We start from the raw sequence: 27,269 nt of genomic DNA on the forward strand, positions 1-27,269 counted from the left end.
CCCTGCCGCCCCCTCCCACACATATCATAATCTCACATACACCCCCCCCACACACCCCAACCCCCACACAGCCATATTGTTCTGCACTTGCACTGTCACATCATCTGCACTTTACCATAATTGGACCTGCTGCTTCTTCTTTGGTGTGGTTGAGTGCCTTTAGTTAATTTTAGTTGTATATATTATTATTATTGTGTATTTGTTTATTTAATATTGTATTTTTTGACTTTTTGCACGGGAGTTGCAATAGAAATTTCGTTGAATCCTGTTCAATGACAATAAATGCTATTCTATTCTATTCTATTCTATTCTATTCTATTGTGACAGCATGAGAGCGATAATTTGAGAGATCGAGCTCCTTCGTCGTCTCTCAGTGATATAATTGCTGTCTGCATAAATGCATCACTCTCTATGAAAAGCAGCCAATCAGAGCCAGCAGGAGGGTTTTAGCACTGTCAATCAATTTCATGTATGTGCTGCTCAAGGTGCTATTGATGGAGAAACAACTTACTTACTATCGTATACATGAGTTGGATTGACAGCACTAAAGCCCTCCTTCTGGCTTTGACTGGTTGTTTCTAAGGGAGAATTATATTTGTGCAAATGGCAGCAAGTTTATAGGGAGAAGTAAGAGGAGCTCAATGTTTTTTTCTTACTGATTTTCTCTCTCACTTCATGCTGTCATGATATAGTGGAAGTTTTAACAAATATGTTTTAACAAATATGTAAAACACATTTTTTCTATATAAGTTACATACTGCAGCTCAGCTTTAGCCAGACTTGGCTTGCATACAATCAACTTAACTTTATTTTAACAGAAATTGTCTAACCATCTCTAACGTCTTAACTGCACTTACTTGTTAGTTTTTGCTGCTCGTTTTAGAGTTTGTCCCTGAAATGGACTGTGAGTCCATTCCTCCGCTGATGTAGAAACAATAGGAACTGTTTCTTTATTAGGCCAGTTTTAAAGAGCAGCTGCTGTTTTTGTTGTCAGCATTTTTTAAGTTATGTAGTTTATGACAAAATTGATCAATATTTTCTACTGACTCATTTGGACAATATTAAAATTTGACAACATGAAGACTCTTTTTTTTACACTTAATGTTCCCAAACCCTGGTCCTCATGATCCATGTCTCGTAAGTTTTTGAATTTTCCCTTCTACAACAACTTCGAGTTTTAGACTCCCTTAAAAGTCTGAAAAGGTAAAATATCAAATTAGGTGAAAATGCCACTTAAGTAAATATGCCATAAGAAATGGGTTGTTGACTGGAATGGTCGGCTGATTGTTTTTTTCTTCCAATCAGTAAACCAAAACACTACCATTCTGCAGTGATGATGACACTCCTTAGTGCTGAGAGTGTTTCTGAGTGAAAAAGACCCAAAGTGAACAATTTAGGATCAGTAGAAAGGCATTTAGAGAAAGCACTTATGTAAAAAACATTTCAAAATGAAGATATATATGTAGAGAGAGATTATAATTTAATGCAATAAAAATGATATGATTCAGGAAAAATGTTGCAATGTATAAAACTATAAATTTCTAATTTCTGTTGGATTTTTTTGAAATATTTTCTTTTACCTTTAGCTTGAGTCTGCTGTGTGGGTCATTATTTACCTTAGTAACAGATAAGCTTTGTATTCTTATTTCATTTTTCTAAAAACAAACCAAAGGCAAGCAGCGTAATTTAGCTCGTTACTAAATTATGATTGGCAATGCCGGTCATAACACTGTTTCTGTTACATAGGTGACAGCATGATGTTGCTGAGACTCAATAATTCAAAAACTGTCTAAAAGAACAAAATTAATCCATAAAAGAGCATTTGAGATAATAAACGATTCCATAAAATGAGAAACAAAGAGGTTCAGAGCTACAGAGCTAAAGCAACATAGAACGAGAGACAGATGGAGAAAGACAGACACAGAGTTAGACAAATTGAGCGACATCATTTCCGTCTCCCTCTTCTGTTCCTCTATGGCACACTCCTTCCCTGACACACTAATCAGGCGGCGGGAATGTGTGACAGCTGCCTTTAGGGCTGATGTAGTGTGTTCAGGTGGAAGCAAAGGCTGCATCTGTCCAGCCAATTATTGGCCCTCTGTTCTCAGGCACATGCACTCATTCTTTTGCCACTGTTTTTGCTGTGATTCATAAGCAGGGGATGGTGTAGCTGCTCAGGCAGCTGGTGTCTCTAAACCCACATTGACATTTCTGGTTGGTTTGGAAACCAATGCAGATGCATGACACCTGCACTCTCTATTTTCTGTTCTCTCTCTGAACTACACTTGTATTGCTGGTAATTTCTGTTCATGAAGCTGAAAACTATTTTTTTAGCATGATTTTGTGGCAATGTTTTCCTTTTAAATTTATAGAAAAAAAAATTGACATTAGATCTTATTCTGCCACTTTAAAGTTTTTATTTCGTGGGTTTCTATGAAAGATTTTTTACTTGTGTGGCTTCTGTTGAACTTGCTTTTATTACATATCAAAGCAAAAAAAAAAAAAAAAAGTTACTATTTCCTGACAAACGCCAAATGACCTGGCATATTTTAGATTTGAAACAAATTTTAGAGCATTAACAGACACAGTATTATAATATAAATCAAACCACAGGAAGATACAGTAGGATATTTTGCTCAAATTGAAACCAGATCATTATGTGAAGGACTGAAATATTTTTTTTCATATGTTGAAAATACAGCAAAGCTCTTAAATTTAAAAGGTTCCCAAAGAGGTTACCTTCTTGTCATTTCATATCATATTCAAACAAATGAATATTTTCAGCTAATTTCAGAATTACCTGTAAATCTTTGCCATCTGAAAATGTAAAATTACATCTAACCTCAGAAGTTAAAAATATAATCCAAGATATTTCAGTTTTGTGGCCGATTTCAATTTTCTGGACCTGCTGACAGCGATTTCATCTTATTAAACTTTTACTTTTAGTACTACTATTATCAACATCCAAAATGATTTTTCTATCTTCTGCTCAAATTGAAATTGATAAAGGCTACAAAGCTGTCTCTCCCTGGATCCCTGAAAATACACAATTACAGTACAATCATGTGAAGATTGGAAAAGGTGTCAATCAAAATCCAAAGGACAACAGAAACAGCATCAATTTTAAAAGACAAATTTTGACTCCTGAACAAATCATTTTTTGCAAGACTCAAACTGAAAGTGTAACATGAAGCTAAATATTTAATTGTTCTCCAAGATTAATTCAAAACAAAGAAACACTATCAAAGAGAGAACAGTTCAGATTTACTGATATGCAGCAATTTTACTCATTATTTATATTTAAATATAGAACTGAATAAGCCTTTTTTCAGAAAAGTTTATAATTAATGAATTGCTAATTGTTATACTAATTAGCAATTAGCACAATTAGTGTGACAAATAGCAGTATCCACAGTGTGTACAACTCTGAGATTTTCCAAAAAAGCTTCCGGTATTTTCCAATTAATCGTGTTTCATGACTCACAGAGGCTGAAGTTTGAAATAATAAAACTGAGCAACTGAGAAGCTGCTGAGCTCTCCAGTGAAGATTCCTAAGCCTCTGTGGCTTCTCTGATTTCATCTTTAAATGTTTTTATTCTTAACATAGAGTTATCTTCTCTGTTATAACTTGTGCACCAAAGAGTGTTCTTATTACTTTTGACTTTTGAGTTTCTGACTGGCTGGTCACTGATTCCGTTGCACGAGTTTCAAATAAAGATTTTCATTCACTAGCCAATTTCTCGGCATATCCCTATATTTCATATAATTTCAGCCAAACCGAGTCATAAAAACTACTGCTCACTTCCTCAGCTGTTTTAAAATGTTTAATGTTTTAAATGTTTTAAAATTTGTCTTTTAAAATGCTGCTGCAGGCTATTTTAGCATATTTTTGTTGATTCTCAAACTCAAGAGCAAGTTTTGAATATATAAATTATGGGCTCTTAGGTTCGAAAAGACAAGAAATCCATTGGTGTTAAATTATTTGACATTTTCCATCTACTTACCAGATGATCTTGATGCTGTAATTGATCTGAGATCTTTTTGAGTTTGTTTTGTTTTGTTATGCTATATCCCTGCTTAGATCAAGGGGTGGCCCTTGATTTAAAACAGATCTAACCTTAGTTATCCCTCATAATTGATTTCTTGCATTAAAACAATCCATCTGCAAATTAAAATTCTCTAATTGTGTTTTTAAGGTGGACATCTGTCCACATCTATACAAATCAACAAGCATACATTCATGTTTTGCAAGATGGAATCTTCTCTTTATTTTGTCTTCAGGACCAGTTTTATTTATTACCATTCCTTTTTTTTGTCCTCATGTATTAATCACTAGACCACATATTTTTATGTATTTTTGAATTTATTTTATAGTTGTCTAAATTTTGGAGCATGAAAAGCTGTGATCTTGTTCATCATTTGTATGTTGCTGCAGCTCAGCATCTGCTCTCGCTTGTCCTTCCTCTTCTGTATCACATGTTGCCATAGCAGCCCATCTTTTTCCTGTTCTGCACATTTTGTCTTCATTTTCAGTCCATTCACAGATAATGCACAAATCAGCTTTGTAAAAGTGATCACAGGTTTGTTAGTTTTTCATATTTTTCTCTATTCTGTTACTATTGCAAGCAAGGGCTTTTCTTTCTGCCTCAATCTGCAATGCACTCGAGCTGGTGGGTGCTTTTGGCCCATCAATGTGTGAGCAGACGCCACACAACCTCTGATTGTCCTATTCTGTTCTGTTTTTCTCAGCCAGTAATTAGTCCCCCCATGGATCCTCCTCTTCAAACTTTGGGGAAGGGGGTAATTTTAAAGACTTCCAAGCTTCATATCAAACTGTTTTTCTTTGAAAATACATTACTTGAACTTGGAAAACGTTCTGAGTTCCTCCTACTCTTTCTCACCTCCTGCAGACACAGCAGTGAATTTTGTTACTAAAGTCAGGCTCTCTGGTATATGATGTGGCTTATAAGTGTTACTTTTGTATTTCTGAACCAAGGTCACAATGAACTTATGTATTGGTTCATGACATTTTTTTTCATAAAGTAAATTTTTTTTGCACACTAGCAATTTCAACAAATCTCCACTGCAAAATTGTTAATGTTTTAATTTATATGTGTAGCTCCTCTCTTTAAGTTAATGCTAAGTTTGATTTCATTTTTTTCAGCTTAATATATGTGTGTGGAGCCTGCAAAGTAAAACATGTGACCAGTTTTTAAATGATAAAAGAAGATGTGATTAGTCAGAAATCTTACACAGTAAAAGGATACAAAGTGTCAAATAAATGGTGTCCTGCCTCTTTGCTTTGCTGTTTATCATTTGAGATGCACAGTGACTCTAGTAGACCCCAAACTAGCCTTCACTTTTAATTTAAACCACAATTCCTTATAAATTGAGTACAATAGTCTTTAGTGGTCGCGCATCTTGCAAGGTCACACTTAAGTTATGTTTTCTGTGTTTAAAATTGCATCACTGCTTACCGCTGGTAGTGTCTGGACATGCTGCGAGTACCTGCAAAAAGGGTAATTATTTACTGCACAGTTCACTGTGCTGTAATTGGAAACTCTATTGAAGCTGTAAATACAGCCCCCTCTCTGTTGCTGTCACTGTCAGGGTTCCTTTTTTCAAAGTTTGGCAAGCTACTGACATTATTTACCTGGTTTATTGTCAAGTTGAGATTCGGTTTTAAATGGGTTCAAAACCAGCAAAAAGAGGTAATGGAACATGAGGCAACTACTGCACACAAGTTTGACTTCATGTTTTGCAGCCCGGCTCACTGCTGTGAAAGGTCGATAGAACATCAGCAGCTTCTGTTGAGAAATGGTCAGCTACACATCTCTTTTACGACGTCATGAAAGTAAATGGATTTGTTTGGATCTGCACCTAATTTGAAATGCAGCAATGAATCAGACTGTTACAATATAGCTGTGAGCCCTGAAACATCTTCGACAATAGGAGAGGCTTCTCTACTTGGGTTTTGATAGAATAGTACTCTGATTTATTATCAATTGTTTCACTTCATCTCAGTTCTGAAAGGTTTTTTTATTTTACTTTAGATTGAACAATGCCATTATTAACCATGAAGGGTAGGTATTGTTTGCATAACTTTTTTCCTAAAGTGTAAAAGCCAAATAGTACATTAGGGATTGCTTATTAAGTTTTCAAACATGTTGCAATGATTGTTACAAATAGAAAATACAATTGCTAGTAAAAGAAATGAGGTATGCAGCTGTATTCAGCAAACCTGAATGAATACTTTGCAAAATCACATTTACAGCAATTTGAGTGACTCTGCCACGTTGCAAATCTTCAGGTTGATATATTTATTCTGCTAAATAGCTCAAGCTCTGTGAAATTGGATTGGTGTGTGTTTATTCAGTCTGAAATTCTTGCTTGGATTTAGGTCTTGACTTTTGCTTGACCATTCCAGAACATGAATCTCCCTTGATCTTAGTAGTTCATTTGTACTTCTGGTTGTATGTTTTGTGAACTTGTTGTTCCTCACACTGCATCCACCTACTAACTTCCTTGTACCTGTTGATACAAAGCATTCCCTGTGCATGATGCTGCCACCACCATGTTTCAAAATGGGACTTTGTGTTGTAGGTGGTGTGGTGTCTCAAAAAAAAAGACGTTTCTTGGAATGTTATGCAATGTCTTTGAACAATCTAACAGTTCATCAGGAAATAGGAATAAGGCACAATTTTATCAATATGTATTGATCGTTAATGTGCTTACCTTGTGACTGAACTCAAACATTCAGAACTGAGATCTCCTCTCTTGTCTGCAGGTTAACAGGATTTACCATCCCTCCGCCTGTTACCAGTTCTGATTCCATTTTTTCATTGAGGCTTACCAGTGACTTTGCAGTAAGCGCTCATGGATTTAAGGTGGCTTATGAAGGTAAGAACAGCATCATTTCTGTTCTTTGACTCCTACCGTAAGAAAAAGACAGCCTTTTACATGAAATAGGCAGCTCTGCATAAATGGCTCATCATTTAAAGGAAGAATCCATCAATACGAGGAAAATAGACCACCTATTCCTGAGAGAGAAAGGTGTGATCACTCTTAATCTAACTGATTATCTCTGGGACTTTGCACTTGAGTTCTGGAACAGTTAGGTGTTTCAATTAGGCAAATCATTCTCATATTTTCTAAATCAAGATACCTGCCCCTAAAATCTCTGAATCTCATTTGCTACTCCAGAGGTGCAGTTAATATTGCAAAGCAGATGGCAATGGGATTTAGTTGAACTAATTGATGTACCAAGATATCGTTGTAGAAGCAAAGCTGTGGAGAACGTTCTAAAAATAAACCATCGCTCTCTGTGATCAGAGACCTCTGATGCAATTCTTTACTCCCCCATCATTGTTTGTATTTATTATTTCTTGTTTATGTTGTTCTAATTGAATCTATTGTCTTGGTTCTTCTACTTATTTCTTTGCCTGTATCTTACTGCTATATCAGAAGTCTTCAAATTCAAGCCTCAGTGGCGGGTATCCTGCAACTTTCAACACACCACTACTACTACTACTTCAACACACCTGACTCAAATGATGTGGTCATCAGTAGGACTTGACTGCTAATAACTGTTGATGAACATATCTTCTCATCTCAATCACTCTCCCTACCTCTATTTAGTCCCTTCTCCTTTCTTTGCCTACCCCAGACTTCACCACCTTTAACAAAGCCATTTGTCCATTTGAACATTTTCTCTCCACAATGTCTTTTGTACCATCTGTCTACCTATTATTTGTTTAAAAACCTTTAAAAAAACCCCAAACAAGGTAATTTAAAAGGTTAAAAAATACTAGTATACAGATGGAAATGCTACTGTTTATTCTGCGGCCATTTTATCCGAGTTGTGTCGTTATTTTGATGTGGGAGTCAGCCAACGCTCTTAATGTAGTAATGATAAACCCATCCCATGTTCTGCACAGCTCAGCTTTTTAGGTATATCACTCATTCTTTAATCGTCTACTGTGGCAGTACATTATCCAGATTGCAGCATAAATTCCTACACGTTCCACTCCTCTTTAAAATTATGTTTTAGTCACCATCAGTTCTTATGTTTGTCCTATAAACTAAGAACATGACACAGTAATGTTACATTATTTGAAGTCTTAGGATGAGAAAAAAAAAAAAAATATTTCAGCAGTTTTGAGGACAGGCTGTTGCAGAAGCTTTGTCTATTTCAAAAGCAGTTTGCATTTGTTTAGGATCATTGTCCTCAGGGAACACGTCAGAATGTTTGAGTTGTTGATTCAAAATGAATAGGTAACCTGAATTCTGACTAAAAGGTATAATATTGCTTCATAGGAGAGTCTTTGTTCACAAACAAACCTGTTGATATAATCACCTTCTTGGTGTTTCAGTCAAGTCTTTAGGTATATTGAACCATGGACGCATTTAAAAGATGCAGGACACCAGGCCTCAAGGCCTGAATTTGTGGAGCTGCTTGTTGGCCACAAAAATTTACTATTAAGGGACATTTATACGGGTACGGGGAGGAGGAATTATATAAAATTTATTTTTTCAAGCTTTATAACGTATAATGTCAATCCCTCGTCAAAAACATACCTGGGGTGTTGCTTTGATTCTGTTTCAGAAATATTTTAATCTCCCGTGGAAACCATTCAGGAGCGCCTAAACATTGCACCCCTCTGCTCCGATTCCCTGCCTCAGCCCCTTCAGGCTAACAGCAACAATTAGCAAACACCTGATGGAACTATGAGTCTGCTTAGATGATCAAATAAACTACATCTCAGCCCAACACTCTTAAGAACTGTTCTCAATGTCTTAGTGAAGGAGCATTGTTGTGCTGCAGGCAGAGTGTCACAACAGGAAATCGGCTTCTGTTACAGACAGATTAAAATTTCAAATCATCAAAGTGTGAAGTTACATTTCTTTTTAGTCATATTTGATATCTACAACTGAAGGTAATTACTTCTTTTTGCTATAAAATGGCACTATGTGGCACTATGTAATGGCACACAGTAGCACCCATTTAACCAAATACTAGGAGGAGCATATTGCACGAAGAATATTTTAAAACTGTTCACCATGCAGAAAATCCACATTAAATAAAACTTAATTGAACATCAGTAAAACCTCGTATTGAATTGCACAATTTATCCTGACATTTATGGCCGAGAGGGCACCTAATCTTCTTACTGATATTTTATATCTACAAATTTTGCATATCTTTTTTCACAGATTAGTGTTATATTACTTCTGTCTGTTTCATCACTGGAGAAACAGACCATAACAAATGGTGACATTTGTTATGGTCACCATTCTGTGCCCTACAATATTTGGAGAGGTGATCTATTGTTTGCAATCAGCAATTGATCCTTTTGTTGTAACTGCATTAAGAAAATTTAAAGGTGATCAAGTGAACCGTGACTAAACCTGTTTTTTTTTTTAGGTTTATCATTTTAAAAACACATAAATAAGCTCAACCATGAAATATTTACTCCTTGCCATGCTGACTCTCTCACTGCCTGCACTGCTGTTTTTACGCTAAAGTGGTTAGCTTTGTCTTTCACATGAATATGTATGTGCTGCTCTTTCTTATGACTAAGAATGTGTGATGCTTTAAGAGTGTTAGAGATGATTGAATCTTGACCACAATTGGATTGTAATCTTTCCTCTACAAGAAGGACGCAATGAAGGACACGTTCCAACTGAATCTAATGGCTTGTCGATAATATCAATATTTCTGTGAATTGAATTTACGAATTAGAGCCACTTTTGAAACTTTCTGGGTTCAAGAAAAAAATGTTGGAAAGACGAAACTGCTTTTATTGAGGTGTTAGGATTTGGGGCCTTTTGGGGAACACATCCAGTCAACGGAGGCTCCTACTTAAATTGACTGGACACATATATGGCACAGCGTACGCTTCACTTGTAATGATGCTTGTATTTATAATAAAAGCATCACAACCCCAGTTTCAATCGTGCCTGTCTGTTTTTAGTATACTTGACCCATAAAATATTATTCCCCCCAGACCCCAAATCAGATTGTTTGCGTCATTGCAGATTGTCTGTTGAGCCAGAAAAGTGTCTGTCTGCATGCATGAGCATGTGTTGTTTACCAGCTGCTTTGCACTGTGATCTAACACAGCTTCAGTCCATACACTTTTCCCCACCTGCATAAAAACACTCTGTTCATCTCAGCAACCAGTGAAGCATCTAACTGGGAAGCCGGTCTACGCTGGCTTCTCCTGTGGGGAAAGTGTGCTCGCAACGCTGCGACTCCGTCAAACTTCCATCTTCTTCAAAGGCTACAGAGTCATTAGATATACAGGAGAAATAAATAGCTCACCCCCAGAGAAATCTCAAATTGAAATTCCTCATTCACTTTTTCGCACAACTTTCTCCTTACTGCTGCTTTATAGAATGAGACAAGACAGGCACACTTCTATTGTCTGTGTGTTTCAGTGAAGTGCTTTATTATAATCTTGTAGCCTTTTCCTATTTTTCTCATCTGGAATATAACTATGTGGAATAGGCGAAATATGTTCATAATTAACTTTTTTCCCCAAGTTTCAAACAAGTACTACTTTCTCTCTGGTCCAAAAAGGTTATAGACATTTAGGTGTACGTTATACTATAATGCAACACCTTGTTTTGTTTATTTAGCCTTCCTGTAGAATGACTTCTGTTTGCACATCAGATGATGTTTTGTGACACTTTTAGATTAAAATTGCTTTGCATGTATTAGTTTCCTGTTTAATGAGAATGTTTTGCACATAAAGCCATCCCCAGGAGTTTCTGAGCTGCTATTTTTGCAGGATTCAGTTAGATCAAGAATTTATTTGGGGACTTCTTGACAGCAATACTTGTTTGCCGATGGCTAACACCACATCTAAAACATTATTTCTTGTGTGGGTTCTCATAAAAATTGAAAGTCTGGTACAATATTAAGTGCACGTTGTTATTCATGTGTGCTTTTTTGCCCTGAAGTTCTACACAAAGTTGTACTGCATACTGATACTACACAAAACTTTCTTTTGTTTAGTTTCTTAAAGTGATCTCAGAATCATTCTGCAGAATGAATAGGTCACTGCATGACCTACGCTGGCTTTGTAATACGCTGGTTTTGTAATGTTGCCTGTAGTAGACCCTACTACTAAATGGATTCTTGTCCAAGATGTTACAGTATGTGGCCATACTGGCCCCTCCATTCAAAATTGAAGTCATAAATTTAAAACTCTTATTTCCGTAGAGGCAAACAAACTTTGAAAATTAGGAAAAGATAAAAAAAAATTTATCGTAGGTATAACACAATCATCAGCATGTGATGCTGTCTATGTAGACATAGAATTTAATAGTCTGGGAAAAAATACACAAGGGAAACTAAAATCTTTGTCATCTAAAATAGCAAAATTATTACAGTTGCACTCTGTCCTTTGATAGTTATATCAAAGAACATTAATATTTAAGTTGTCCTAATCCAATATTGATATCAGAAATTGGTATATCTGCCAAAAAGTGAGCATTGGTTAATTTCGGCCTGCATCTAAATCTCTGATAGAAGCACACTTATATAAGCTCTCTGCTCCAGCTTTTACTCCAACTTATCCTTTCTATCCAGCAGTACTTGTGACCCTTATGGAGACACTTTGATTAAGAAGAAATGTCCGTTTGAGTAATATCACTTGACAAAGCCTTTCCTAAAATTCCCAATAACAAAATAAGTAGTGAAAGCATTTATGTGCTGATGTCATATAGGGTCAATATCAGTAGGCATTAATTAAACCTATAAATGTCATCATATCAGAAGTGAAAAAGTTGTTTTGGGACACCCCTTATTAATATGACTTTTCATACACCAATATAATTAATGCAGAGGTGTATGTTTTTATTTTTGCTTTGTGGTCTTCCAAAAACAGTTTCGTTTTTAAATATTATTTTACTAAATCTGCTGTGTATTTGAGTTGCTGTATTCGTCTTTGACTGAAACCAGCTATTTACAATCCATTTAACAGAAGCTGATCAATGTCTTAGTTATAGTTTCTATGTTGCTCCTCAGAGCACAATCTGCTTGATACATTCCTTCAAAAGTATATCAAGGCCATTTATATTATTCACAACATGCATTTTTCAAAACTGGAAATTCTTCTTATTGTTGCCAAGTTTTTATTTATCCGTGTGCAATCTGCTATATCTCCCTGCAACATCTGGCAGCTAAAATGAGAGCTATCTTTAGGTACAAGTTCAGAGGGTACAGTCTGTTTTTCAGCATGAATTGTAACATTCTGGAACAGCAAGTTCCCAGTTGTCTTTTTTCTGGTTTGTTCATGTGTTAGCAACTTTTTGTTCACACTACAAAAACATTGCACATCAAACTAAAAACATTAGAAACAAAAAAGGTTTAATTCCCATGGCTACAAACAAACTAAGCCAGAGTTTCCAATCAATTAATTGCTAAAGTTATTCACCGTCTTCAGAGTTTTAAAATTTTGTTTTTCTAGTGGATGCATTTTTCTTTACCAGTAAACCAATATAGTAATTATCTCTGTATATGTCTCATCCATTTTATGTTTTTCAAGTCAAACAATAAGTTCAATCCATGTAATAATTTATCAGGCTGTTTGTTTTGTACCTTTACGAAACATCAGACACACAAATAGTTACATGCTTACAATGCTTTATCTACTGATTGTTAACTTTTAATGGTTCAAAAATAATTAAGACATTAATAATTGGGGGCGGTCTCTTGGTAATCTAGGTGTTGTTGAATTTTCTTTCCTTCAAACCTGAAATAAAGAAGTAAGTTTGCTTTTCAGTGACTATGCATCAATTGATTTCAGACTATCTGTATTCTGAAATCAGACTACAAAGCCCAGGTGTGATTATCCTAAGTTCTCTAGAGCCTGTGTCCTAATGGCTGAATTGTCTCGTGAGTTATGAACATGAAATAAATAATTTATTTTATCCACCTCTGCTGAACCACCTAAAACATGCAGGTCGCCAGGACTTGAGGGCCAGAATTAGCTGCTACCCTATGTAATCACACTTTCAGGTGATTGGTCTATTGAATTTTTGTGGGCTCGAAAGATGTCCTGCCTTAGATAAATACCCCTGCAACATCTTATCTCATACTTTAGCATGCACAGTTTAATCAGCAGATAAACCTTTTTTTTTTCCTAGCATGTTGAAGATATATTTGACTGCACAGTGACACTAGCATGAAATATCGACCATAGCATTCAGAGAATTTTTAAATACAGTAATTTGACGAATAATAATCTTAGGGTCCATAATCCAAAACTTCTCCAGTTCGCATGTATGATGATTGTTTTGATTGGTGCCTGGGGAAGAAAATGGTGCACACAATGTGGATCTTATACCCCAAGTTTCCAATGGGGTATAAGAGTAAAGAATTTTTGAAAAGGAAAAGAATTAATGATGGTGGGTTAAAAGTACAATAGGGCCTGAGAAGGAGCTCTGCAGTAGAACTGAATATGATGGCTTTGTCTCAGGAACGAGGTTCTCTGCAGTAGAACGCTTTTCTACACTCTTTGTTCCAATACACACACAATATATGGAACAGACGTGCATCAGGACACAAATACAAACATGCGAGGAGCCTTGCTGTTTTATAAAAACCTCTTCATTTTCTTATGCTTATATTGACATAGTACACATTTGTCTGATATAACAACCTTTGTGGCAAGATAGGAAACAATGAAAGCAGCTTTAGGAACCGATTATTTTGATGTTGAAAAGCTGTTTTCTTCAAAGAGTATCTAGGGTTTGCACTTATATTCTCCACTGTTACCTGGCACCTATCTAGTCTGGACCAGCTTTGTCACTGCTCTGCAGATTGGCACCTTCGTACCAGCAAAGCTCTTCTTTGAAGTAGGAAAAAATGTTCTGTTAATGCAGTTTACCACTGGATTCAGTTTGTGCAGTGCAGGCACAAAATAACAGAAACTCTGACATCGCAAAAGGAACTTTGAAAATGTCTCTGTGGTCTGAAACCACTTTCAGTTGCTGCAGCATTGTTAAGGTAGTTTATGTCAGCAGGAGTATATCAGCTTTTTCTGTTCAAAGTTAATGAATAACTGACCTGCAATAATAATTTGCTCAAATTTATGTTAGAAAACCAGACTTCAAAGTCGGTCAGTTCAATTAACTTTAGCGTCACTAACTCAAATATATACATTTTACACATCTCTACATCTCCTTTGATCATTCGAACATGGTGCAGTGTATGGGTATGTGAACAAGTCTTTGATTCCTGCTTTGTTGGTTCCAATAATTAAACGCAAACAGATGGGAGATGTCAAAAATAATTATTTCACAAGGCTGCACAATTTGCTAGTGTTCAGTAACAAGTTTCTGGGGAACTCTGCATCAAAGGGTTTTTAGGTGATTATTTTACACATAAAGTCACATTTTCTGAGTTCCTTTGGAAAAATGAGTCAATAAATACTTTCATATTTATCATTAAGAGAATTAAGAGAATTGAGCATGGAATGAAAGTCTGTCACAGCCGAAATTATTTTTAAAGAAAACTATTTGTCAAACATGACTCATTACTGTAATATCCACTCTGAGCCTCACAGGTGTTAAATGTTTGCTGACATGAACTCTTGTCAGCTCTCATTTTGCCCCAAGCTAAACTGTCAACACTTGGTGTCAGTTGTATAACCAGCAAAAGCTGAATTGGAAAAGACACACATCACTGCACCGGGGGTTGGAAGAACGGCTCTGCAGATTTTGTGGAGATTACTAGAAGATTTTCTAAAAGGGATTTAAATTTATTTAAATATCAGTCAAAGCAATAGAGGAGTAAAAGGTCCCCTTTTCTATAGAGTTGCAGCAGTTAGACCTTTGGAGCTAATTTCCATGTTTTGCTAAGCTTTGACCTTGAGATCCAAATTATTCTTTGACAAATAAAATGTATAAGAATAGCATTTAAAAAAATTTACATCTTGACTTCAGCTCTCAATAAATGTTTCTCTTAGAAGTAGAGGCAACACCACAGCACATGTGTGAGAGAGCAGCCACTATAAAAAAAGGTTTTACTAAGTGACAGTAAAAAATAATTAGAGTTCACTTTTTGTCACAATGCATCCCTAGCATTACTGAAACAGCCGCCTTTATATGTATTCACTTCAGAATGTAGATCCCTTGCTTTAGTTCTGAGATTTCCAAAACCCTGCCAGCATTTCCAAATTCAGCATGTTCCATACCAGGGTTTGAAAGCTCAAAAGGATAAAACAGAGCATCCTTGCTGTAAAACCTTCAGCTTTGCTGTTATCTGTTGGAATCCTGCAAACTCCTGCTTGGCCTCAGCTGGGAATGAACCACAGACCTGTCCTGACATCTCATTAAAAATAATTTCATTTTAAGCAACTTGTTGCAACCCTGACTTCTCTGAACTATATTTACTTAAAAGCTAGGATTCAGTCTTTTTCCCTGAGGAAGACCATCTATATCTTGTAGAGTTTTTGTAAACATGACTAGTGGAAACATTTTGAAAGGTGATCAGTAATTATGAGATGACTTTGCTGTAAAGCTCATAAAGGTATTTGCAGCGATTAACGAAAAGGGTGGATGCCATTTTTAGCATGACATTTTTTAAATATCAAAAAGGATAAAATTGCTGTCAAAATGGATGCCCCTTTACTTTGTTTTATTATTACTGTCTTGACGCTGCTCATAAACAAGCTTCTTGATGGAGAACAATTCTTACATCTAAACCTGCATGCAGCATGGATAATGTGCTTAACTGTTTGTATAACTTTCCTAATCGATGTTAAATTTGTGACCCTTATGCAATGCACAACAAACAACATGAATCCATCTCAATGAAACTGAAACTTTGTTTTTGTCATTATGTCAAGCGTTTCACTCATAGCTGAAATGTGCGTGCTCATACATGCTGTACGTTGCTTTGATTTGATTACTGGGTCAAAAGCAGTTTTTTGAAGAAACAAGAAATGAAAAATCTGACATTTTGAAAAGTGGTTGGCACTCTGGCTACAAGAAACAGGTTCTTCAACTTTATAGAAGTGACATGGAGAATACCATGTCCTTTTGTTTAATTGAAAAGACAACTTAATAGATTTGGCCATACCAATGCCTATACGCCATAGTAAATGACTTTTGTTGTAGTAAATAGTTTATCTTCATGGCAGCAGCAACCGTCAAGGTATGTTGTACAATGTATTCGTCTTAAAGACAGTAAGATGAATGCAACCAAGACTTTCCATGCTTCAATCACTGAAAACACAAGCATACCACAGGGATGAGCAATGCTTTAATGAGCTGCCTAGTATACCATGCATTAAGCATATATGCCATTTTTATTCACTGCTTTACATTACGCTGTTGCTAAGCTCAATACTTTGTAGAAGGGTGTTTCTATGAGACAGATGGTCAAGGTGGGTGTTGATATTTAAGGGTGTGCTATGTATCAGTCATGTCTTTGGTTTGCTTTACAGAGATCACACTTTTAGGGGCGGACTGGTGAAATGTAATATTCAAAGAACGCGTCCTTTTCAAGATGATAAAGATCATAAGCACATTTCAAATTCTAATGACAACCTTAGGAAGCACAACTCATGTTTGCTCAGGCTTAGAGATCATATGAATAATCTGTGCAAGACGGACCACAGCTGCTATTTTTTTTTATAGAATTAGAAAAATGCTGCTCAAGATTTTTATTAATTAGAGTTTTTTGATTACCTTGAGTAGCAGGAACACCATATTTGCAGAGTGAAAAAACATGCTTGGGTTTTGGTCCTTGCCAGATGGGTATGGATCTCCACTGCTGATTGTCAGCTATATCTGTCCTTATTTAAATGTCATTTTCTATCAGCTCTTGGCAAATCAGCAAATAAAACATTTGGACCTGCACTTTGGGCAATATATGCAAAAAAAAAAGCTGTGAGCTTGGTCTTTATGTGTTTTTTAAAGTAGCCTATAGAAAAGGTTGTGAGGGACATAACTAAGCCTAAAGAGCAACAACGATTGATCATTTCCTTTCACTGACAGTCTAGTATAATTGTGCTGTTTTCTAGATCAGATAACAAAAAAACTAAAGTACCCTTAATATAATTATTATTATTTGGAAACGAGTCAGATGATGTAAATGTATAATGAAGAAGTGAAGATTAATTATTCAACATAATTGGCTAGCGTGAATAAAAATTGACAGAATTTGTAGTCTGTAACTACCAATTTACCATGATCAACGATAATTGTACACAACATTTACAAAACAGTGATTTTAATATTTTATTGAAACCACTTTGTCCGCTGCCAATTCCAATGAGAATATCAAATGTTTATTTGGGCCAGTTTTGTTTTTTATAGAGGTTTTCTGACGGATGAAATGCCTAAAGACTACAATCAATTTCTGAGTCCTTCTCATTGGCATTTATTGTATTTGAAATAAATACAAAAAAAATATTGTTTAGCTTTTAACAACATGTCTCCAATCTATAATCCCTCCAGATCCTTCAAAGCCAGCTGAATGAGTACTGCACCCTTTCATTTAGGTTTAAGACAGAAGATTTACTTAGCAGATTCCAACTTCTTACCCTTTTAATTTAGGATTGTTTTACTTCTTTTGGACAAATTAACATGTATTTTTTTATGCAAAAAGGTGGGTAAAGCAGTCCTCTCCCATATGACATAGCTGTCCGGTCTGAATTAGCAAAGACCTTTATGAAACTCTTCAACATGATGCTTCCTCATTGTACCAAAGTGAGCAAAAGTAATGATTGTTGATATAACATGAATTGTCTTACTAATTTTGTGTTTCCTTCTTGACTTTCTTTTGTAGAGTTGCGAGGCAGCTCATGTGGAAACCCAGGAGTTCCCCCCAAAGGGATACGCAATGGTACTCAGTTCAACGTTGGCGACAAGATCCGCTACCGATGTGTCACAGGCTACGTCCTGGACGGACATTCACTCCTCACCTGCGTGACCAGCACAGCTGGGGTGTCAGTGTGGGATTTTCCAGTGCCAATCTGCAGAGGTGAGATTTTCTTTTATTACTTAAAATTAAAGGAATGTGGTCTTTTGGTCTTATACCTACATTTTAGTGCAGCTGTACAATATGGTTTGATTGCACTAAAATGTAGGTATAAGACTTGATGTACTTGATGTCATTTTACATTAGTGTTCCCCTAAGAAATTTAAAATGACGAGGTGGCGAGTTTATTCTGACCTTCTCTTATTAACTGCTAAATGTTAATTGCTTTTTAATGATTGACGGATTGATGGTTATGAGATTGGCTTACATATTAGCTCCTCATGTACTAATGCATGACAAAACCCTTCATTAGAGCAATAAATATATTTGCAATCAGATGGAATGGGAATTTTTTAATCATGTTGATGGAGATGATTGGAGATTCCATGGTTTAAAAGGTTAATTAAATATTTATCTCTGGGGGACAACTAGCTTGAATATTTTAATGTTTTCAGCCATAGTTTTTGCAGCATTTAGTCCATATTTGACTGTTTATGACCGAAACACTTTTAATCTCCTGTGGGATCGTGAGTTCAGTCATTCGTGAGGCTTACTGCTGACAGTTCAGCTTACAAAGCACCATAAAATAAATTCCCAACATGCCAACAATGCCCAGACCTCACATGCAAACATTTAGATATTACATTGAGTTAAATCATAACATCACCTAAGTGAGCACATAAAATTGACTCTACTTTACTTCAGCTACAGTATTATTTTTGTATACATATACAGAGTTATATAAATGTTTTCATGTGGTTCCAGAAATATAGAATAACCAGGAGTCTTTGTCGTCAAGCTCTTTTACCAGGCCATAAAGAATGCAGAATGAGAAGAGACACTTCAGCAGGATGTTGATTTCTATCTGACAGCTGGTTGATGAATGATGGGCTAGAGCTCTTTAAATCATGCAATTTATTCATTTCTGTTTTTAAATGAGGCCCATTATTCAGGATTGACCCAGATAATCATTTTCTATGTTATCTGAAAGTTATTTTGAAATGTTGGTGTTCTAAGATATTTTCGAATGCGTTAGGGCTCATGAATGGACAAGCCATGTCCATTAAACATACATTTTATATTAACTGAAATAAATTAAGTTTTTCACTGGAGTCAAATCTACTTTAATTCAACATTCAATTAAAGCTTTACTTACTGCCGATTCAATTTGGTTAGCATTTGCTTTCATTGTTTATTTTATTTGAACTGTATTCAGTTATTTTCTATGCTGTGAAATTAGAACACACAATGAGCCACAATTAAAAACTTAGTCAAAGCCGTAGGCTAACCTTGATAGTTATTAAAACAAAGTCATTTTTCATTCTCTTTGAAATTATGATGAACTTTTTAGTGTGAAGAGAAGCCGAGTTTAAAACTACTAGCAAATGTGATGGGAAATGTCAAATAAATGACATAATAAAAATGGTGGTTTTATTTTTCTGTAGCCTTCTGGGATAAGTTTCAAGGGTAACATTCTTTAGAGATTATAAGAACTATAACAAGAACAGACTTTACAAGGCATGGACCCCGGGCTTCGAAATAAAAAAATTGGAAACTTTATACTAGTCTTATATCTGTAATGATTCTTTTATTCCAAAAAAAAAAAAAAGACAACTCTATTTGCAATTGGAGTCTGTCCAGCTTTCCTTTAAGTGGAAGTATTTTTTCCCCTAAAAAAACATATATATATATATATATATATATATATATATATATATATATATATATATATATATATATATATATATATATATATATATATATATAATATATATATATTAGTTATAGCCCATAGCTTCATCATTGAAAAGAATATTCAAATAGTAAAAAAAAAGTACAATTATACGATATTACAAATGAAAATGAAATGATTGGTTTGCGGCTATAAAAACAAAGAATGAAGGAAGAATGTACTAATGGGTACAAAACTGGGAGGTGATCTGACCCTGATGTTTTGGAAATGTGTTATTTCTATTCTCTGTTGTGCATTTCGCTGTTTCTCAAAAATTATGCAGTGATTCCTGTGAAAGCAGTCCAAAGCCACTTTTTATCCATTCATTTCATTGTTAGCTGCCGAGGCAGTTTATTTAGATGTACATATTCTTCAAACTAGAGGTTAAGCTTCAGAGGGGTCAACGATTTCTCTCATGTTAATATTTAATGGTGTGAAATGCCAATACCAGCAGAACAAATGCAGGATTTCACTTCACAATAGAAAACATGGAACAATGAAAATAGCTTGGCATATGTTTGAAAAGTGGTGAGCTTAGAGGCTGGAGGAAGCTGATGTGAAGGGTTCCTTTCCATTTAGGGATGTTTCTGGTCTCTGTTGCCACAGGCCAGAAACATCCCTTCATTCTAGTGCAGCACAGCCACTGCTTGAGCCATAATCTCTCAGCAATATCTGGGCCTGCTCCTCTATGCAGCCAGATGGTCCTTTGATCTTATTTCCACCGAGATCCTGCCTTCTGCTCATCACTGATTGTTTTAAGGTGAACACACAGCAACTCAAATCCTGTTCCCCCCTCCAACTACCATCCTTGGTTGGCAACAACTTTAAGTGTTCTGGGGGAAGTCTGATCCTGTCTTCCTTGGAGAATTGTTTTAATTCAACCACCTTGGATCGTTTTAAAACATATACAGCATCTAATTAAGATTTAGATCTAACTTTTGACTTGGGCACCTCCTCAAATTTTTTTGAGCCAGTCAAAGGTGGACTTGGAAGTTGAGCTAAGTTGTGAACAACACATATATGATGGACACACAGGGTAGGGGAAATAATATAGAAAATGTGACAAAATAATCTTAGATATATCCTCCTTTAATTTCTACTGCATAGAGCACAGAGTCAGTGAAATTTATGGAGGGGGAAAATATTATTCTAAAGGAAGAGAAATATGACACAGTCAAGGATGGATAGGGAAAAATGCACAAAGTAAAATTAATGGCTACAGTGCATTTCATCACACCTCCAAGAAGTCCATTTTGATCCCTTCTGTTGAAATTGTCTCTTGACATTCATTAAACTATGCAATGAAACTGCAAGCAGGAGACAGGATGGTAACATGAGAAAATGGTCTATTAATATGCTGTCATTTTGGCTGCCAGCCACACTTCAGCGAAATAAGAAAATTAGGCTATAGGAGTCCTTTGTTAAAAAAATCTAAACATTCAGCTATGCTATTTGCTACCTCAGCGATAGAAAAACATTGCCGACATGCTCTTGTTACAAGCTGTTCTTTTATGCTGAGATTGGCTAAATAGTTGACTACGAGATGCCAAAATTTGACTAAGGAGCTGATTTTTATACATTTGGTTCCATGTCCATTAACGCTGATTGTAAGTTCAATAATGTGATGATGGCGATTCAGATCATTAAAATGTCATTTGTGAAACTGAACAAACCTTACTGTCATTGTGCAATTTCAATTGATCCTTTAATTTCTTGTTATTCATTTAATTCTCCTGTTCTTTTCTTGAAGCTCATTTAAACTTCAGAAGGGGACAAAGATGGCTCCTATAATGTAATGAGCCACAGCAATGACCATGAAGGAATATAATTGTACCTCTGCACCCGTTACAGATCTATTCCCATTCTTCAACCGAACTGGTATTTGACATGACGTGCTGCAGAGCAAATGAGAGACATTCTGTAGAAAGTGCCACTGCTTTACATTAACATGGGTGTTATTACAGAGCAAAAACCTTAGGTAGTGTTGAAAATTATACATGAGTTTCTTCCTTTCTATCCTTGGGGGTGAATATTTCAAAGTAGAAAGACAAGTGGTGTCTATCTGATCAAAGTCAAGGAGAGGGAAGTTTAATCCCTCCTCAAGTAGCATTAGATTGCTGATGCTGGGTATGTAAATGAGTCCAACTAAACCAGTCCTAATCCTCACACAATCTTTTTTCCTGACACAATTTTTTTTTAAGGCAGACCCTTCTTCGTTTTTAAATCCAGAGCATGCTCTATCGATTTGCTAAGGAACATATTGCCCAACATTCAGTGCCTCTGCTATGTTGATAAACAATATTTGATAAAACTTTGCCAGAGATGATATCATGTAACCTGGAATAACCTGCAAAGTCCTAATAGAGTGAAAGTATTTAAAATATTGTCACTGCAAAGTGTCTTTAAGTCTCTGCCAACATTTTGCATCTCATAATTTACAATACTATGCATGGCTGCTTCTCCATGAAATAGACAATGCTTCCTCTGCATAGTTATGAGTTCCTTTCTACTTCAAATCATTGCTCTAATTTTCAGAGCAATTTGTCTTCACCTGTAGACTCATTGAGTCTACAAGTAATGGGGTTTTTATGATTTTTCACAGGCATAAATACATTTTTCTTTTTTCATCATTCACAAATCTTTAACCTTGCTATTAGTAAAAAATCTATACAAATTATTGGATGATTATTCTTGGTAAATACAGTGCTTTCACTAAGTAGGTTGTTAATGAGCACATGTTTTTATCACTTGGGCAATGTGTTGCCCTGTTATAACCTTTAGGATAAGTTGTCTTTAAATCAGTTTACCTGTAACAAAAGCTTAACATACTCCCACTGATTAAATAAATGCTGTATTAACAGCATTATTACATTATTTTGAATAATTATGGGTAATGGCACATGGCCATTACAGAGATGCCATAAACACTGTGAAGACATTCGTTCATCATTTTTCTATGCTTAAAATCTGGAGACCTTTTATGCATTTTCCAGGAGCATAAAGCCATTTCATAATACCAAGTTATCTTCAATTGGTATAAAAAATGCTGTCTATCAAATGTAACTTAAAGTAAATTTTTGAAAAAACTAAATAAATGTATTAGTGTTCATTCAAATATCACTCCGTTGGATGAAAGCATGCAGCTTTCATTTTGTAAAAACTGTATGCATTGCAACACCACTTTAACTAGAAATTGCCAGGCATCATTAATCACTCTGTTGAGTCTCTACTGGTCCCTAAATATAGCCATGTCAGAATTACATGATTGTATTTATTCTGGTTTGTAACAAAATGCAACTCAGACAATCTATTTCTGTTCCTTTGACAACAAGACTGTATTTTATATAGAACACCGTTATCTATTTATGTGTCTATTCTGACTATAACAACAAGCATTTCACTTGTCATGTGGTCAAGAGTGGTTATCAGAATCAAAATCAAATCTCATTGGAACAAGTAATAATCTGATCTTCAGTTCTACAAACAGTCAAACATCTAAACTCGTGTTACTTTTGAACAATACCATTTAGAAGTAAGTAATTAGTGATTTGTGAAAATGTGCAGCCTTAAATGAAGCGACGTTGAGGAAAAAAATGTCTAATTACATTTGATGTTTGCCAGAAATTATTTCTATTCTGACTTTCCCTCAGAATTTCACAATCATAAGGTGTTAACAGGTTAAAGGCTTGAAGGATTTCTCTTCAGAAAATCAAGGCACTTTGTCTGTCTTTGTGGTCCACATTGGATAAATGATTTATATGTGGATAACAGCAAATCTTCTCACAAGCCTTCATGTTTCTATCTCCCTCATTGTTTGACTTGATATTTTCTGTTTGGCTCCTCCTTTTTGGTTGTAAGTAGTTTCATCACTGCTGGCATTTGCAGCAAGCAATATCACACAAATATGACTTCACTAATCCAGTGAGGGGCTGGGTGTTCATTACTGAACACTGGATACAGATAATGTAAGCTTCCTCAAGTCTGGTGGTCTAAAATAACATTAAAGTTCAACCAGTCAATGGAGGTTAGAATATTTCCTGCAGCATTTCCTCCAGAGGACTACTGAAAAACAAAAACAAAAACAAAAACAAAAAAACACCTAACATATGTAAAACTCAATATCTGCAAGTTTTATGAGATCTTGGAGCTAAATGTTGGGTTTGTTTGGTGTATATATGTTTGGTCAATTTGAGTCACTTGATAAAAATATAACTAAACAAGATCTTTCATGAGGTACATTGTCTTGTCTTGTTCAGTTTTAATTTACTCTTTTGTAAAAACCCACACTTTTTAAACATTTCTGTCTGTCAAACTTGGTTCTTAGTTTAATTTGACCTCAGTTGACTTTTATAACTTATTAGGGGTCTGTGTTGTTATTAATGTTACTGTGTTGGAAATATTTTAGAGCACTTAAAATCAGCTTAGTTTCACTTGATGCAAACAGAGGACTCTTTAAGTCCTCTGTAAATGCATCGAGGATTATTTAAAGTATTTATTCTGAGTAAAATTTATATTGCAGGGTGAAATTATTTGAATTAATTATTCATTTATTCACATCCACTGATGCTGCCAACCATCAACGCATGAGTTTGGACTAGGCCTGCCCTTGATACAAGTCACACATGTCTTAGGCATTCACGTGTCAAACAGTATCGGTTTCTCATCTCTGCCTTTATCAGAAGGACTTTGATCCATTGTCATGCTTCTGCTAATGTCTCCAAAGACTCGGATCAAAGCAAATAAATGCTTTGCTCGTCTATTGCCCCCCCCCCCTTCGCTTCAATTTCATACACCCACTTCCTTGTTTCTGGACCAGTCATTTAATGCACCAATGGGGAATACTTTAAGGCTGGCATCTCTGACAGCCCTGAGTGCAGCACTGAGCCATCAAAGGTTTTAGCTGGCACAGTCGAGTGTCACGTATTAGTCTTAAATGATGTGAAAACTGTGAAAGCCCTGCCATCATTAGGATTCCTCAGAGAGAAAAAAACAGATACAGGGATATATGGGAGAGAGGTGACTTCTAGTAGAAAGAGTGAGAGGAAAGTGGAAAGGAATCTGGAGTGAAAGAGAACACGCCAGTGGTGGAGTGCATTAACATTCAGCTGACGTGCCACACTTCCCACATTGGATTTTTTTTTTCTCCAGGATTATGAGATATGTTTATCACATTTTGTTTGTTGCTAGAAACTTGACAGGTCATTGTGAAAAAAAAAATAAAAACAATTTCTAAAAAGGAAAAAAAAAAAAAGGCTTCGGGGGATTCAGGGGAGGTATTTAAGACTTCCTTTTCAATTTGATTACATTGAAGAAAACTGACAGAATTAAAGTTCAATTATTTGGTCAATTAATTTAATTGATAATATGTTCTCCTGTTAATTGACAGTGTTTGTGTTAATGGTTCTTGACACCATAAATAAGAGTAAGTGAAATTAATTTAGTTTTCTGTTAACAGTTATGTAACAAATTAGGAAGTTGCATTGCATACAGTGCTTCAAGGCACTGCAATGCTTGATAAACAAAAATGTGTGTGGTTAGATTACTAATATAACTCCGAGTCCTGCTTTCACATCTTTTTTTCCCCCTTTGTTCTCGATTTATTCAAGTGGACAGTTGCAGATGTTTTATGCCTGCAGGCTTTCTTTCCCCCCATTTGATTTAAAGGTCGGAAATAACCCAGAGTAAATGTATCTGTTCGTCCCCACCCTGTTCTTTTGTCTTGTTGACTGACAGCCGAGGACACGTGTGGTGGCACCCTAAGGGGCTCCAGCGGGCTCATTTCCAGCTTCGATCTCCCCAGCGGTGACTCCCCTGGCCTGGCCGGAGGGGGTGGTGCCGGAGGCCTGGGCAGCAGCAGGGAATGTAAGTGGACCATACTGGCTGATCCAGGCGACACCATCTCTCTGGTGTTCACAGAATTTCAGATGGAGGAGAAGTCGGATTATCTGGAAATAGAAGGCTCCAAACAGCCAACCATCTGGTGAGTTGACCCCAGAGGAGGAGGGAGGGATGGAGGTTGGGACACAGTTGTATTGCTGAAGTTAAGAATTCAAGTATTTTTATTATGCTTGGTTCAGAGCAGACAGTATGTTCGCGTAGTGTTGACATCTTGTGGAAATGAAAAGCACAGCCAGTGACATAAGGTTGTGGATGTGTCTGATATGTTTTCAAAATTTCTTGCAGAAAGACTTTCTGGAAAACATAATTTTTGTTTGGTGAAAACAAATATTTGACATCTTTTTAGATGTGTATAAACAAGAAAAAGCATGTTTTTTTAATGTGTGAAAAAATATAAAAATCTCAAAGACAAATTTATCCCCATCTCAGTAAGGATGTTATAAATTCTTAAAATTAATTTTATATTGCAGAAGCATTATCTCACTCTGAAAAAAGGGAAACTAGATCCTTATAAAATCTGACCTTTTAGTTGGAAACCAATCACTTAATGAAGCTTGAACACCATTTTACAATCCCTTTAAAATGTAATCAAAGAGTTTAATTAATTAAGACTACTTTTAAAGAACTTTGAAATTTTGATCCAGGATTTCTTTTGTAAATATGACATATAACAGACCCTATTATTTATAGCGTTGAGCCAAGGAGTTTGATGAGAAGACCGTTGTATTTCACCGCCACACATGTTGAGCAGAATAATAATGGAGGTAAAAAAAATCAACACTCTGAGACAGAGAACTGCAGTAAAAGTGACATCTTGTCTCCATAAGTCTCCATAACAACCACGAGAAGCTGCTTATAAGCCAAGCAGTTGTCCATGAGACGTGCAAGAAAAATCTTATTATGCTCTGCCCCTACAAACATATCTGTTGAGTCTGCTAAACTCCACTGGAAACTTAAGTTTGTCTAAGCAGTGGGTTTGCTGGGCTGGAAACACTGCAGGTGAAATGGGAGGAATGTGTGGAAAAGCGCTTCATGCTCACTGTCAATTTTGAAGGAGGCTCGGTGAGAACATGAGTCTGTGTCTCCTTTGAAGATCAATTTTGGAGTGATTGGCATTATTAACGACGATCATCGGAAAGATGCAGTCAAACCAACACAGAAGTGACTCACCGGACATGGTTAACTTTCTTCCACATCCATCTCGGTTCACAAACAAGCAGTGATTTTTTTAATGTGGCATTTTTTTTAGATCCTAACAGTCATTTATGTAATTGTGAGGTTATGCTACTGTATAAAGATAAATTCATTTGAAACCTTTTAGTCTTCTTTAGCATGTCTGTCAACATATTTGTGAGTAATTTTGTCCAATTATTGCAAAAACGCTGCGTATTTAATTAATTTAGCTGATTATCATATTCGTCAGTTGCTTTTACATATTTCTTTTACTTAAGTTGCAAACCAAACCATTTCACAATTTTTTCTCATAGAATAAAAAAAAAAAACTGCTAAAATGTAAGGATTTTCTAAAAACTGTCCACCAAAACTATACTTTACCAGGGTTCAAATGACTAAACACAAGCCTGGGTTTGAACATGCACAAGCTGCTCTTTTCTCCTCCACAAAGAGAGCAAACTATCCTTG

General features: G+C 35.8%; 1 protein-coding gene across 2 annotated transcripts in view; it reads left to right on the forward strand.

Moving 5' to 3' along the window:
• The window catches only part of LOC129367504 (CUB and sushi domain-containing protein 3-like), a 230,972-nt gene that overhangs the window by 33,286 nt on the left and 170,417 nt on the right, over positions 1 to 27,269 (forward strand). For both annotated transcript variants that reach the window (XM_055042010.1, XM_055042011.1), the window contains exons 3-5: positions 6,788 to 6,900; positions 17,807 to 18,001; positions 25,464 to 25,710. In XM_055042010.1, the coding sequence (XP_054897985.1) occupies positions 6,788 to 6,900; positions 17,807 to 18,001; positions 25,464 to 25,710 (555 nt within the window). The remainder of the gene's footprint in view (positions 1 to 6,787; positions 6,901 to 17,806; positions 18,002 to 25,463; positions 25,711 to 27,269) is intronic.

Source organism: Poeciliopsis prolifica, unplaced genomic scaffold (genome assembly GCF_027474105.1).
Source record: "Poeciliopsis prolifica strain line A6 unplaced genomic scaffold, Auburn_PproV2 SCAFFOLD017, whole genome shotgun sequence".
NCBI lineage: Eukaryota > Metazoa > Chordata > Actinopteri > Cyprinodontiformes > Poeciliidae > Poeciliopsis > Poeciliopsis prolifica.